Consider the following 14,712-nt stretch of genomic DNA (forward strand, 5'->3'; position numbering starts at 1 on the left):
GAGCATATGGTTGTTTTCATGTAATTTAACACTGTACTTTAAACAAAAGTTTAGATCAATTATCTAAGACAAAAGCAAGCTAAAAAGATGATTTTTAAATATTGTTTTTCTCAGAACAGTGCTAAAATGATTTTCTCAGTTTCCCTAGCCAGACTAGCACTAACTGTGCTATCCATCTCTTTACAAACTACATTGTAGACTACAGACTGGTCATGGAAAAAAATATCAACCGTATACTTCCTTTTGTCTTTTTTTGCCTTTTATGGTTTATGCTTAGATAAAACAGGTTCGTTTTTAAACTTAAGGCTTGTCATAACCTTCGGCTTATGAATGGCAAGGTCCTTTTAAACCAACCAATTTTTTTAATATCTTAGACAAGAGTAATTGCACATCACTTTCTCACTAGCCATGTAAAGTAATTTATTTTAATAATACTCAATTATAAAATTACTTGTGAATCAACATCTCCTTTCAATATAAGGGCATCTGTGAAGGAAATCCATTGAGAGTGAGACATATACTATACTACACACACTTCATTTTTCCTATTATAATATTAGCATGTTCTTAAAAAGAAAATCTTCCATCATTATGACTGAAAAAACCTCTCTGCATATGACTATAACTTTATTTACAAACAGTGCTGAAAAATATGAATTATACCATTTTCTGATAGCTGGCACATTTCACGTCTTTGCGGAGCAGAAAATGCAAGTAATTTGTTTGCTTCTTCCAATGCACTTTTATACCATTTCTTTTTTCTCTTGCATTGTTCTGGCTATGGAAATAAAGAGAAACTTTTACTAAATACCTCACCGTTACTCCATTTTTCTACACTTTGCATGAGTTAAAAAAACAAACAAAAAATAGTACTTCAGAAATATTTAACAATGACTAGAAAAGAATTCTAGACAGCAAAGCATTTAGATTAACTCAGAGGGCTTCAGTTCAAGATAAATGCTCCTGTATCTATGTCTGGTAAATTACTCTGGATGTAAAGGATAAAAATTTTCTGGTATTTTTTTTTGTAATTGGGCCCCTTTCAACATAGAATGTGAATTCCAAAGTGCTGCAGAGAGCCCAGTTCTGTAGCTCTTTATTGTGTTTAACTTCCTACTAAATGAAATCAACATTTCGAGTCTATACGGACTGCAGAATGAAACCACAAAATTATCTTCATTCACCAGAATACTTACAATATCATTCGTAAACCTTTTATGAAACACTCCTAGAGAAAGTTTATCCTGATCTATAACAAGATGTGACTACATAATATTTATTTTTTATCTGAAAGAACTACCTGACTACAATATTAATGCAGCCTTGCAAAAACGTACTAGACCAGGAAATACCTACTATTCCAGTCTGTGTTTGTAAGATTTGTGTAAACTTTGCAAATGTAGCCTACTTTGTAGTGGGAGATGGAAAGTACTGTCTGGGCTAGTTATCTGGAGAGGAGAAAGTGAGATGATGTGGTGATTGTGTGAGTAAGCGGAAGGAAGGAAGAAGAGAGAACATGCTTTTATGGAAGAAGGATGTGGTGATGGTGGAAGGAGTGCTGCCACTGGGGGAGGGTGAAGTGGTAGAGGCACCAAAAGGATGCCGCACAACATGATTAAGGTAGGTCTGTTGAAGACTCTCTTGGGGCTTCTTGGATCTCCTCCTTCAGCTCTTTGCAGCCTTGAGCTATCCTCACCTATATTCCGGATGCAGAGCTCTAGGAAGAGAATGAAACAGTAAGAAGAGTACAGATGACTGCATTTTGAAAGGACTACTAAAGGCAGCTCTTAGAGGAGTTGGCAGCACAGTCTACAGATTAAGCACCAGATTCTACTCAACTGCTCAAGTAATTTACTTGCTGTGGATGAGTAGAAGCTGCAATACTGCATATATGGAAACACTGAACATTTTAAAATAGCATTTTAGCTCTTCTATAATATGCAGTGAGACATAACAGCTGAAATTTCATTACTATAAAGGAAACTGATATCTTGGAGAAGAAAAAACAATTTGAAATGTTTGATGTAAGAGTGAAATTTATTCTTGCCATACTATCCTCAGTCCCATAATGAATATATCCATATATGGCTGAAACACGTTTACAAGGAACATTTGTGGCAGGGCAAATCCATCCTGAAAAAAATGGTTTTATCTTGTTGGTAGGCCCCACTATTTAAATCTGCATCTTATCCATGCATATTCAGAAGTTGTAGGTTTTTCTCTCTCTGTGATCAAGAATATTGAATACTGCTAATGAAAGTCATCGTCTACCAACTTCTAAGATGTTTACTGGAGCTTCCCTGACTGAGTATTTTTGGGCTCTTTATGTCAACAGATTTTTTTTATGGGAATATGCAGAAGTAATTGAAAAGACAATATAATGAGGTCTGAGAAAAAATGATTACCAAGCTTTCTGTAACTCTTGTACTTTGAGATACACTACTTATGTCCATTCCAATGAAGGTGCATGCTCACCCCGAGCACAGCCGCCAGAAAGTTTTCCCTCAGTATTATCCAGCAGGTCAGCTCTGGTTCCCCCTGGAGTCGCACAGTCATAGCCCCAGCATAAAGGGTCCTGCCAATCTACAGCTCCCTCATTTCCTTCTTGCCGGCCAACTCTGACACAGGTGTAGGAAGGAAGGTCTTGGAATAGCCAAGAGCAACACATCTCGAAGAATAAGTTACGGAAAGGTTAGTAACTATTTTTTTCTTTTTTGCGTGCTTGCTCTTGTGCATTCCAATGTAGGTGACTCCTAAGCAGGTGCAGGTGGAGGGTTCAGAGACTGACATGTTGATTGCAACACCGCTTGGCCAAATACAGCATTGTCTCTAGCCTGCTTGGTGACGGTGCAGTGAGATGCAAAAGTGTGAACTGATGACCACATTGCTGATCTACAAATGTCCTGGAGAAGAACTTGTGCTATGAATGCTGCCGAAGATGCTTGGGCCCTTGTGGAATGTGCTATCAGGGCAGGAGGAGGAGCAGGGACCTTTGCCAGGTCATAGCATGTGCAGATGCAGGATATGATCCATGATGAATTTCTCTGGGCTGAGATGGAAAGACCTTCCATTCTGTCTGCAACGGCCATGAATAGCTGAGTAGTTTTCCGAAATGGCTTAGTACTTTCTATGTAGAAAGCCAGTGGCATCTGACGTCTAGCGAGTGGAGTCTCTGTTCTTCTCTGTTGACATGTGGTTTTGGATAGAAGACCAGTAGGAAAATATCCTGACTTATATGGAACTGTGAAACCATCTTTGGAAGGAAAGCTGGATGAGGATGCAATTGGACCTTCTCCTTTTAAGGATACCATGGTTCTGAAGAATATGGTGGTTCTGAAGTGAGGGCCTGGATCTCTGAGACCCTTCTGGCAGACATAATGGCCACCAGGAAGGTCACCTTCCAGGACAGGTAGAGCAGACAATATGTTGCCAGCAGCTCAAATGGAAGTCCTGTCAGTTTTGACAATACCAGGTTGAGGTCCCAGGGAGAGACTGGTTGCCATACGTGGGGGTACAATCCCTCAAGGCCTTTAAGAAACCAATTACTATGGTGTTTGAGAACACGGAATGGCCATTCACCCATGGGGGAAAAGCTGAGATTGAGGCCAGGTGAACCCTAGGAGATGAAACAGTTAGAACTTGTTTCAGGTGTAGTAAGGTGTCCAAAATAAATGGTATTGTGGACTGCATAAGTGAGACACCGATACACCAGATTGAGAACCTTTTTCACTTTGCCAGGTAAGTAGCTTTGGTGGACGGCTTTCTGCTTTCTAGAAATACCTAACAAATGTGTCCTGAGCATGCTAGTTCTGTGGGGTTCCGCCATGGAGCTTCCAGGCTGTCAGATGAAGGGACTCAAGGCAGGCAGCTGTGGTCCTGGGAGATCAGGTCTGGCTACAGAAATAGAACTGGCGTCTCCACAGAGAGGTCTAGGAGTGTGTGTGTGTGTGTGTGGGGGCAGCGCTTTAATGTTGTTGCCCATATTACCTCCCCCAGGGCCGCCAACGGGAGTGCGGGGGGGGAGGGGCCAGTACCGGCTTCTTACTGGTACACGATACCGGCCCACTTTCACCCCTGGGAGAGGACAGACTTCTGCACATTTATCAGCAGGCTCAAGTCCTGGAATGTTGTCTGGATTAACTTTATATCGGACTCCACCTGGACCTTGATCCAACCTCTGTCCAGAAGTCAGTCATCAAGGTAAGGGTAGACCTGAACCCCTTTGTATTCTCAAGAAGGCTGCGATGACTGTCATACACTGCATGACACCCAAGGGGCCAGTGACAGGCTGAACAGGAGAACCACAAATTGATAGTGCACATGGTTCATGATGAATCTGAGGAATCCTCTGTGTCCCTGAAAGATTGAGATATGGAAGTAAGTGTTCTTATGATGTTTCCTCCTGGATGCTCAGCCATTTCTATACCACAAAAGTACTCCAATGTTACAGAAGTCGGGTTTTGGGAACAGAGTGTATAAAGTCGAGTGCATGCATCCACACTAAGCACATTAATTCAGCATTAATTCGGTGGTGTGCATCCACAATACCGTGGCAAGCGTCAACATTCCGAGCGGTGCACTGTGGGTAGCTATCCCACAGTTCCCACAGTCGCCGCTGCCCATTGGAATTCTGGGCTGAGCTCCCAATGCCTAATGGGGCCAAAAATTTGTCACGGGTGGTTATGGGTAAATGTTGTCAGTCAACCCTCCCTCCATGAAAGCAACAGCAGAAAATCATTACGCGCCCTTTTCCCTGGATTGCCCAAGCAGATGCCAGAGCACGGCAAGCATGGAGCCTGTTCAGCTCACCGCAGCAGTTATGACCATTATAAACACCTCGCGCATTATCGTGCAGTTTATGCAGAACCAGCACCTGAAAAAACAGGCGAGGAGGTGACAGCAACGCGGTGATGAGGAAATGAACACAGATTACTCTAAAACTGCGGTCCCCGGTAATTTGAAGATGATGGTGTTACTGGGGCAGGCTCATGCTGTGGAACGCCGATTCTGGGCCCGGGAAACAAGCAGAGTGGTGGGACCACATAGTGTTGCAGGTTTGCGATGATTCCCAGTGGATCTGAAACTTTCACATGCATAAGGGCACTTTCATGGAACTTTGGGACTTGCTTTCCCCTGCCTTGAAGCACAAGAATACCAAGATGAGAGCAGCCCTCACAGTTCACAAGTGAGTGGCAATAGCCCTATGGAAGCTTGCAACGCCAGACAGCTATCCATCAGTCGGGAATCAATTTGGAGTGGGCAAATCTACTGTGGGGGTTGCTGTGATGCAAGTAGCCAACGCAAACATTGAGCTGCTGCTATCAAAGGTAGTGACTCTGGGAAATGTGCAGGTCATACTAGATGGCTTTGCTGCAATGGAATTCCCTAACTGTGGTGGGGCTATAGACGGAACGCATATCCGTATCTTAGGACCGGACCACCAGGGCAGCCAGTACATAAACCACAAGGGGTACTTTTCAATAGTGCTGCAAGCACTGGTGGATCACAAGGGACGTTTCACCAACATCAACGTGGGGTGGCCAGGAAAGGTTCATGACGCTTCCATCTTGAGGAACTCTGGTCTGTTTAAATGGCTGCAGGAAGGGATTTACTTCTCAGACCAGAAAATAACCATTGGGGATGTTGAAATGCAAATAGTTATCCTTGGGGACCCAGCCTACCCCTTAATGCCCTGGCTCATGAAGCCATACGCAGGCACCCTGGACAGTAGTAAGGAGCTGTTCAACTATAGGCTTAGCAAGTGCAGAATGGTGGTAGAGTGTGCATTGGGATGTTTAAAGGGTCACTGGCACAGTTTTTCTGACTCGCTCAGACCTCAGTGAAACCAATATTCCCATTGTTATTGCTGCTTGCTGTGTGCTCCACAATCTCTGTGAGAGTAAGGGGGAAGACGTTTATGGCAGGGTGGGAGGTTAAGGCAAATCGCCTGGCCACTGAATACACGCAGACAGACACCAGGGTGGTTAGAAGAGCACAGCAGGAAGCGCTGTGCGTCAGAGAAGCTTTGAAAACCAGTTTCATGACTGGCCAGGGTACTGTGTGACACTTCTGTTTTCATCAAGGAGAAACAAACGCGCCCCCTTGGTTGACTCTAAATTCCCTGTAAGCCACCCGCCCTCCCTCCTTCGATCACAGCTTGCTTGCAAAGGAAATAAAATCACTATCATTTAAAAAACATGTATTCTTTATTAATTGATTATACAAATAGGGAGATAACTCACAAGGTAGCCCAGGTGGGGTGTGGGAGGAGGGTAGGAGGGAAGGAAAAGGCCACTTCAAAACTCGTTGAATGACAGCCTTCTGTTGCTTGGGCTGTCCACTGGGGTGGAGCGGTTGGGTGCCCAGAGCCTCCCCCCACCCCGCGTTCTTGGGCGTCTGGATGAGGAGGTTATGGAACTTGGGGAGAAGGGAAGGCGGTTTAACAGGGGCTGCAGCGGCAGTCTGTGATCCTGCTGCTATTCATGAACCTCCACCAGATGCTGGAGCATGTCCGTTTGATCCCGCAGTAGCCCCAGTGTTGCCTCATGCCTCCTCTGATCTTCCTGCTGCCACCTTTCCTCACGTTCATAGGCCACTTTCCTGTACTCTGCTATTGTGTCCCTCCACACATTCTGCTGAGCTCTGTCAGTGCCGGACAACTGCATGAGCTCAGAGAACATTTCATTGCACGTGCATTTTTTTCGCCACCTTATCTGAGATAGCGTTTGGGACGGAGGAGGGAGGCTTGAAACATTTGCAGCTGCTGAAGGAAAAAAAGGGAGCGAAGTGTTTAAAAAGATACATTTTACAGAACAATGGCTATATTCTTTCACGGTGAACAACACTATTCACATTACATAGCACATGTGATTTTGGTACAAGGTCGCATTTTGCATCTTATATTGAGTGCCTGCAGCTTTGGTGTTATAGATCACACACACAGTGCCGGGCAACAGAATTCAGCTTGCAGGCGGCCATGGTAAGCCATAGTCTTTTGGCTTCTGTAACCTTCATAACAGCAGCGCCCTCCTCTCCCATACCAAGCAAAGCATGCTGAGTAGGCCATTTAGTGCTGCGGTTTTCCTGTTAACGTGCAGCAGCAGAAACCAAACTAACCCCCCGCAATCTAATTCTATGGGATGATTGCTTTACCCCTCACCCCACCATGTGTCTGGTATCAGGGAAGATCCCTGCTAGCCAAACACGAACAGCTCAGTGCCTATGCCCCCTCCCCCTCCCTCTGTGTGGCTAACTGCGGAGAGGATTTCTTTTCAGCCACAGGCAAACAGCCCAGTAGGAACGGCCACTTCTGAATGTCCCCTTAATTAAATTCCCCTACTTCAACCAGGTTACCATGAACGATATCACTCTCCTGAGGATAACACAGAGAGATAAAGAACAGATGTTGCTTGAATGCCAGCAAACACTGGGACCATATGTTGCCAGGCTTTGTCATGCAATGATATCAGATTACTTGCTACTAGCATGGTGTGGTAAAGTGTCCTACCATGGAGGATGGAATAAGGCTGCTCTCCCCAGAAAACTTCTGCAAAGGCTTTTAGAGTACCTCCAGGAGAGCTTCAAGGAGATGTCCCTGGAGGATTTCCACTCCATCCCCAGACACGATAACAGACTTTTCCAGTAGCTGTACTGGCCACGAATGCATCCCAAGTCTTCAAGGCTACTTAATCATTAAAAAATGCTTGCTTTTATAAGATGTATTATATTTTAAAAACCTCACCAGAGGTCCCTTCTCCGGCTTCGTTGGGTTGGGAGGGTACTTCAGTCAGGGTGATAAAAAGATCCTGGATGTCGGGGAGAACGGTGTGTTGTGTGCTCTCCTCAAGCTCATCCTCCTCCTCCTCATCTTCCCCATCCGCAAAATCCTCAGGTATGGCGAAGAGTACCCCATCATCGGAGTCCACGGACAGGGGTGGGGTAGTGGTGGCAGCCCCCCCTAGAATTGCATGCAGCTCAGCATTAGAAGCAGCATGTCTGGGGCTCTGTCCCGGAGCATCCATTTGATTCTTTGGTTTTCTGGTACGCTTGTCTGAGCGCCTTAAGTTTCACACGACGCTGTGTTGCATCCTTGCTGTAGCCTCTGTCCCTCATGGCCTCGGAGATTTTTTGAAATGTTTTGGCATTTCGTCTTTTGGAACGTAGTTCTGATAGCACGGATTCCTCTCCCCATACAGCGATCAGAACCAGTACCTCCCGTTCGGTCCATGCTGGAGCTCTTTTTCGATTCTGGGACTGCCTGGTCACCTGTGCTGATGAGCTCGCCTGGCCAATCAGGAAATGAGATTCAAAAAGTTCCCGGGGCTTTTCCTGTACACCTGGCCAGTGCATCCGAGTTCAGAGTACTGTCCAGAGCGGTCACAACAGTGCACTGTGGGATAGCTCCCGGAGGCCAATACCTTCGAATTGCGTCCACACTAACCCTAATTTGAAACGGCAATGTCGATTTCAGCACTAATCCCCTCGTTGGTGGAGTACAGAAATCGGTTTTAAGAGCCCTTTATGTCAGAAAAAATGGCTTCATTGTGTGGACGAGTGCAGGGTTAATTCAATTTAACGCTGCTAAATCCGACAAACTCATAGTGTATACCAGGCCCTAGTGTATAAAGTCCTAAGGACTTCAGGGTGGCTCTCGAAATCTTCGGGTTGTGCAATTTAGAGACTGTCTGCTCAGAAAAGAGTGACATACCCTCAGAAGGAAGGTCCTGCAAGGTCTGTTGGACCTCATGCAGCAGGACCAAGGATTGAAGCCATAAGCTTCTATGCATTGCCACTGCTGAGGCCACAGATCGGGCTGCAGAGTCCACCGCATCCAAGGCTATTTTCAGGGATGTCTTTGCCACTGACTTTCCTTCATTCATAAGAGCTGCAAATTCTTGTCTGGATTTCTGGGGTAACAACTCTTTACATTTCAACATGGAGTCCCAGGATTAAAATCATACCTGCTCCGTACCACCTGCTGGTTTGCAATCCTGAGCTGGAGGCTGTGTGTTGAATAGACCTTTCTACTTGAAAAGGTCTAAATTTTGGCATCTTTGACCTTGGGGGCTGGCCCCTGTAGTTCCCACTCATTGGCTGCTGACACAATCCAAAGAGCCCAGTAGTGGATGAATACGTAAGAATTCATAACCCTTAGCTGGGACAAAGTACTTCTTTTCAGTTTTCTTTGCGATCAGCTGAAGGGACGCTGGGGTCTGCCACGATGTCTTGATGGGTTATGTAATGGCCTCATTCAGGGGGTAATGACACTTTCGAAAGGCCTGTTGCCATCAGATTGTCTACCAAGGCATGGGAGCACTCCCTGATCTCTTTTATCTGGATCCCCAGGTTCTGAGCCATTCTCTTGAGGAGATCCTGATCATTTTATAATCATCCTGAGAGAGCATTACATCTGTTCCTGTGACAGCCTCATCAGGAGAAGAAGAGGAGGCATCTGCCAGTTTCCTGGGGGCCACGTTATGGTGGGATGCCTTGGCTGGGGTCCATGGCAGGATAGTGCCAACTGGAGTGAGGGCACCATCTCCTGTGGGAGGCATATGACTCTGCCTATGAATCCATCTCAGACTCCCTTCCTGAAGACCAGGGAGGAGTTGTGCCAACCGGTGCCAGAAGAGAGGAGACTGGGGATGGGCCATCACGGCCAGTTTCCCCTTTGAAGGCAATTGGGGCTGTGCCACGCAGATCCTTCCCAAAGGTGCCACAGATGGGGCAGAGAGTAAGTCTCTTGCCATGGCAAACGCCTCTGATGTCAACAGTACCGCCAGGGCAGTGTAACTCCAGTGGCAGTGAATCTATCGGTGCCAGACTCAACAGTACCCACTCTGGGACCGGACTCAATGGCACCACATGAGTTGTTGGAGCTGCGCAGCTCTACTAGTGTCTCCCTGGCCTTCCAATCTCAGGGTTGGGGATTGACCTCTGTCTGTCTTCTGTTTTTTCCTCAGCATTGGTGACGGAGAGCAGTGCCAAGGTTCTCTTGCTGGAGAGCCTTTCTTTGGCATCAGGGATGGTGGATAGTGCCAAGGCTCTCGAGAAGTGGAAGGAGCATCTCTTTTCAGTGTCGGTGATGGAGAACGGTGCCAAGGATCCGAAAGAGTAGTCAAGTTGCTCCTTACAGAGGTTGAAGTGCTCACTACCAAGACTGAGTGACCCAGCTCTGAGGAAGATCTTAGCACTGCTCCAAGAGAATAAATTTTAGTTTAGTTTAGCCCTTTTTGGCAGGGCTTGAAGTCTTTGGAGATCTTACAACACTCCTGCACAAGTGCTTGGGGGAAACTCACAGGCACAGGCTTATGGCATGAGGCTTAAAACTTAGAGGCCAACGCCTGGTCCAGTATTGGGCAGAGACTAACCCTGCTTATCAGAGTTCCGCTAAGCTAACTAACTACTAAGAACAAGAAATAAATTATATACAATGAAGTTTTGAAAAATCCACTGAGAGGGTACTTGTAGAACTCAAGGATGAGACAGTTCCAGTGATCATAACATGTGGTAAGAAGGAACTGAGGGGGGCTGTAGATTGGCATGACCCTTATACCAGTGCTACGAGCGTGCAACTCCAGTGGGCAGAGCCAACCCAATGGATACCACTGAGGGAAAACTTTCTGGCAGTGGTGCTCAGGGCAAGCTCACATCTACTTTGGAATGGACATAAGCAAGCACTTGAAGAAGAACCAAGGCCAGTAAATCTAGCAAAGAGCCACTAATGAAAAATTTCAGAGTAACAGCCGTGTTAGTCTGTATTTGCAAAAAGAAAAGGAGTACTTGTGGCACCTTAGAGACTAACCAATTTATTTGAGCATAAGCTTTCGTGAAAGTGAGCTTTAGCTCACGAAAGCTTATGCTCAAATAAATTGGTTAGTCTCTAAGGTGCCACAAGTACTCCTTTTCTTTTTACTAATGAAAAGGACTTTCTCCTGTCTGATGTTTCTTACTGTTTGGGGGCAGCAAAGGAAATGAAGAGAAGGCATAAAGTAGATCTGCTGCCTATGAATGGAAGAGTGTTTTCTTGTTCTTGTGCATGCAGAAAACACCTCTGGACTTTAGAATTTTTCTAGTATTTACGCATCCACAGAACACCAAGAAAATATGGCACCACTGCAACCCTTTTTATGGCTAAGTGCAACCAGAGAACCCAAGACACTGAAATGTTTTGTTGAAGTAGGTTCCATTGACTTTGATGTCACATCTAACTGTCAACTGAACATTAGATGTGCTTTAACAAATCAGGATATGGTTAGTGCTTCAGTTTGCAGATTTCTCAAAAACACTGTCACTATTCTTGGCTCTGGGGAAGTTTCCCAGTTAGCAAGAAATTTCAGAATGTAGAGTTAACATTTTCCATCATAAGGAAAGTGCACTGATGTTCTGAAGAGCTCTCCAGTACTCCCCTTTCAACTGCAATGTTTTGGATCTCCTTGAATTCAGAACTGTGTTGAAGAACCAGTCCAGCCCAGCCTCTTAAGGTTAAGGCTTTAGAAACAAAATCTTGCCTCCTGGGAAGAAAATAACTCTGCCCTAAATTCTTGTTCAAGGTTTTCTGCATAAACTGTACCTTATTGACTAGAAGTTTTGGGAAAGGTCTCAAAAATGATATCATGAGCAGCTCTACCATTAGTATTCTCCCCCTACCCCCAAAAGAAGGAATTACCTAGACTCAAGAAGAATGAAAAACTACCCAAAAGAAAGTAATATAGAAAAACAGTAATATAGCCTTGGAGACTGCTCAAATGGAGCTCTCTCACAGAATAAAATACTTTTTCATTAACTACATAGTTTACACACAAGGAACTAATGATAAAAGGACTGTTAAATAATATCTGGAAAAATATTTAAAAGTTGAGAAAAACATTTTCCTAAGGGCAATACTGGAATTCCAAAATGGAATTCTTCACAAGTTGGTTAGAAAGAAAACTGATGATGTTAATCAGTGTACCTCGCCAATGAATAAATGTGTGTCCTCGAGTGCTGAGACAGCTTACCGTTTTTAAAACTTTATGCAATGGAGCAGTTAGATCTGTCATATATACTATGTGCAGAAAACCTAAAGTGGGGATCAGTGGCAAACTATTTGTAATCTAGGAATGAAAGATGCCTGATTTAAATCATGAATATATGTTACATTAGTGTATTTATGGATACCAGTGGTACTTTATGTATGTTTAATTTTCTGCTTCTAAAATTGCTAATGAAGTGCTTTAGTACAAGTGCCTGTTAGCTCACACTAGTTAAAACTGCCAATTTTCATTCACTGTCAAATTCTGGAGAGCAATCTAACAGTGGGAAAGTCATGGAGTGTTCAAGATATTGTATTAAGATCTGAAGAGACATATTTGCAGCAATGTCAAAAAACCCACTATGGATTCCAAATATTGATGAGAATAGAGATTCACTAACTGTGGGCCTAATCTTGGCTCAGGAGTCTACAAGGAGCCTGAAGACTATCTGAAAACTGTCTGGTTTTGGAGCCATGAAAGATAATACAGATTATACCTCCTCAAAAATGTAGTGCCATTTAACTCCACACTCTGCCCAAGGATTAAGTCCATGATTACACTTCCAAGATGCCAAAAATAGCAGTTATGATGCTGGTGAATGATTTTAGGCATCCTGACACTACAGAGGCACCTTGATATTATGGCATGGATACAGTATCAAGGTCTACATAGCAATAGATTGGGGTAATCAGTGGCTCCACAACAGTCCAGGAGGGGAGAAATGGAGTGAGTGACAGCTGAGGAAAATCTGAATGATCAGTATAGGTATTCTGGTGGGTTGTGTCTGAAATGGCTATCAGTCAGGGAGAGGGCAGAACCACTGAGCAAAACATTTCTGGGAGCAATCATATGGATCAAAATGTCAAGAGTACTTTACTTTTTTACACCCCCAATACCTTCAATTTAATATTTTCACATGGAAACTCACTTAAATAAATTATAAATTTAACAAAAACTAAATACTGAGTAATGTATCGTCTGTGGTAGCAATAGTAGAACAAGACCACTTTGTAGTAAAATGAGTAAGCTGTTTCTATTTCTCAATCCTCATTGATACTACTTGCATTTCTGAATATATATTATATATATATCTGAATATATTAATTAGAAATTAATATAACTGGCATTTGTTTACTTTTCTGTATACACCTCTTGAATTTATTTAAATCAAGCTGGTTAATCCATGCGACCTTAATGTCATTAGACTGACTAAAAAGCTCATGAAAACATTAGGAATTTGTGCTTTCTTATTTCAGTCATTATGATATCTTGGTTTTTCCATCTCCAGTATGCTTCCTTCATATCCATGGGCCACAAAAGATTCCTTAAGAAAACAGAGTAAAGTATTAAAAAGAATCTCAATTTTAAATTCAACAAGGAAGTGTGTGTTCATGGTGTATTTAAATATAAAGTCTCTCCAGATGAAATGAGCGATGGCTTCTCCCATGCATCTCTGGGGATTTTTTTGGAATGAAGGATTAGATAAATCAAGTATTTATGATGTTTTAGGTTTGTAGAGTAAATCTCTTCTCAATATTCCTGTGACTCACTTATTTGAGGTAGTGGATGTTCCTGTGAGAAGAGTAGACGTCCACCTCCTAGGAGCTGATGGTGTCAGATTAAAGGCCAGCATCATACGGTCTTTTGCTTGTTACAGGCAGCCATGGAGGTGCAGTTTATTCTGGAGATGCTATACTAGTTGGCTTTGTTCCATCTTCCGGAAGTCTAGTTGCCTTTTCTGTTATAAGCACCAAAAGGTTGCTGAAATCTTTAACAGATCATACAAATTTTTCCTCTGCTACTTGGGCATGGGGCGTTTCTTTTTCTTCCACTATTACTTTAACACAGTTGTAAAATTATTAAAAACGGTGTCAACACTAGATGTTAAGTGTTTCAAATCATATTAGCCAACTCGATTTAGGTAACAACTTTAAAAAAGCACTTTTCCTAATCTAGACAAAGCTGTAGTCCCAACCAAATAAAAAGTTAATGTCCTCTTATATCTAGATTATTGAATCTAGTTTTCCCCAGATACAAATTTTTTTTAGAAGAACACAGATTAGATTAAATCAAGACTAGCCATTAAAGCCTGCAACTCACTCACTCATTGCAGATGTACTTGTGATTAAAAATGCAGTCTTTAATAACATGTGAAACAAAGAGCACATTCCCAAGGCTTGAGAAGGAGAGTCTATCAACTTTACAATACCAAAGTAAAGCCCTGTGATTGAACGGGTTCTATGACTAGAAGGGAGATTTAAGAACACAAGAATGGCCACAGTGGGTCAAACCAATGGTCCATCTAGCCCAGTATCCTGCCTTCTAACAGTGGCCAATGCCAGATGCATCAAAGGAAATGAACAGGGTGATTATCAAGTGATCCATCCCCTATCGTTCAGTCCCAGCATCTGGTAGTCAGAGGCTTATTAATATTATTAATTCTTTTCAGAAATCTTGTGATGGTGAGATAATTGACATGGGGAACCCTTCACTGGTAGAGGATATGTTGAGATGTCACCATGAGATGTCAGCAAGGAAAAGCTGAGATACTTTAAATGCAATAAATACTCCAAATAAGTTATATGGTTGCTGCAAGAGGAGATGGACTGTTTTCCTCTACCCATAGAGGAAAATCCTTTTCTACTTCCAAGTGTAACATTTCAGAGTAAATAGATTTCTAGATAGTAGCAGAATCTCC

At 43.4% G+C, this 14,712-nt stretch overlaps 1 protein-coding gene across 1 annotated transcript in view; it reads right to left on the bottom strand.

The window, feature by feature from the left end:
- The window catches only part of ZCWPW2 (zinc finger CW-type and PWWP domain containing 2), a 113,413-nt gene that overhangs the window by 71,173 nt on the left and 27,528 nt on the right, over nt 1-14,712 (bottom strand). The window contains exon 4 of the mRNA XM_078851333.1: nt 664-778. Within this exon, the coding sequence (XP_078707459.1) occupies nt 664-778 (115 nt within the window). The remainder of the gene's footprint in view (nt 1-663; nt 779-14,712) is intronic.

The sequence above is a fragment of the Lepidochelys kempii genome, chromosome 2, assembly GCF_965140285.1.
Source record: "Lepidochelys kempii isolate rLepKem1 chromosome 2, rLepKem1.hap1, whole genome shotgun sequence".
In the NCBI taxonomy this organism is placed as follows: Eukaryota; Metazoa; Chordata; order Testudines; family Cheloniidae; genus Lepidochelys; species Lepidochelys kempii.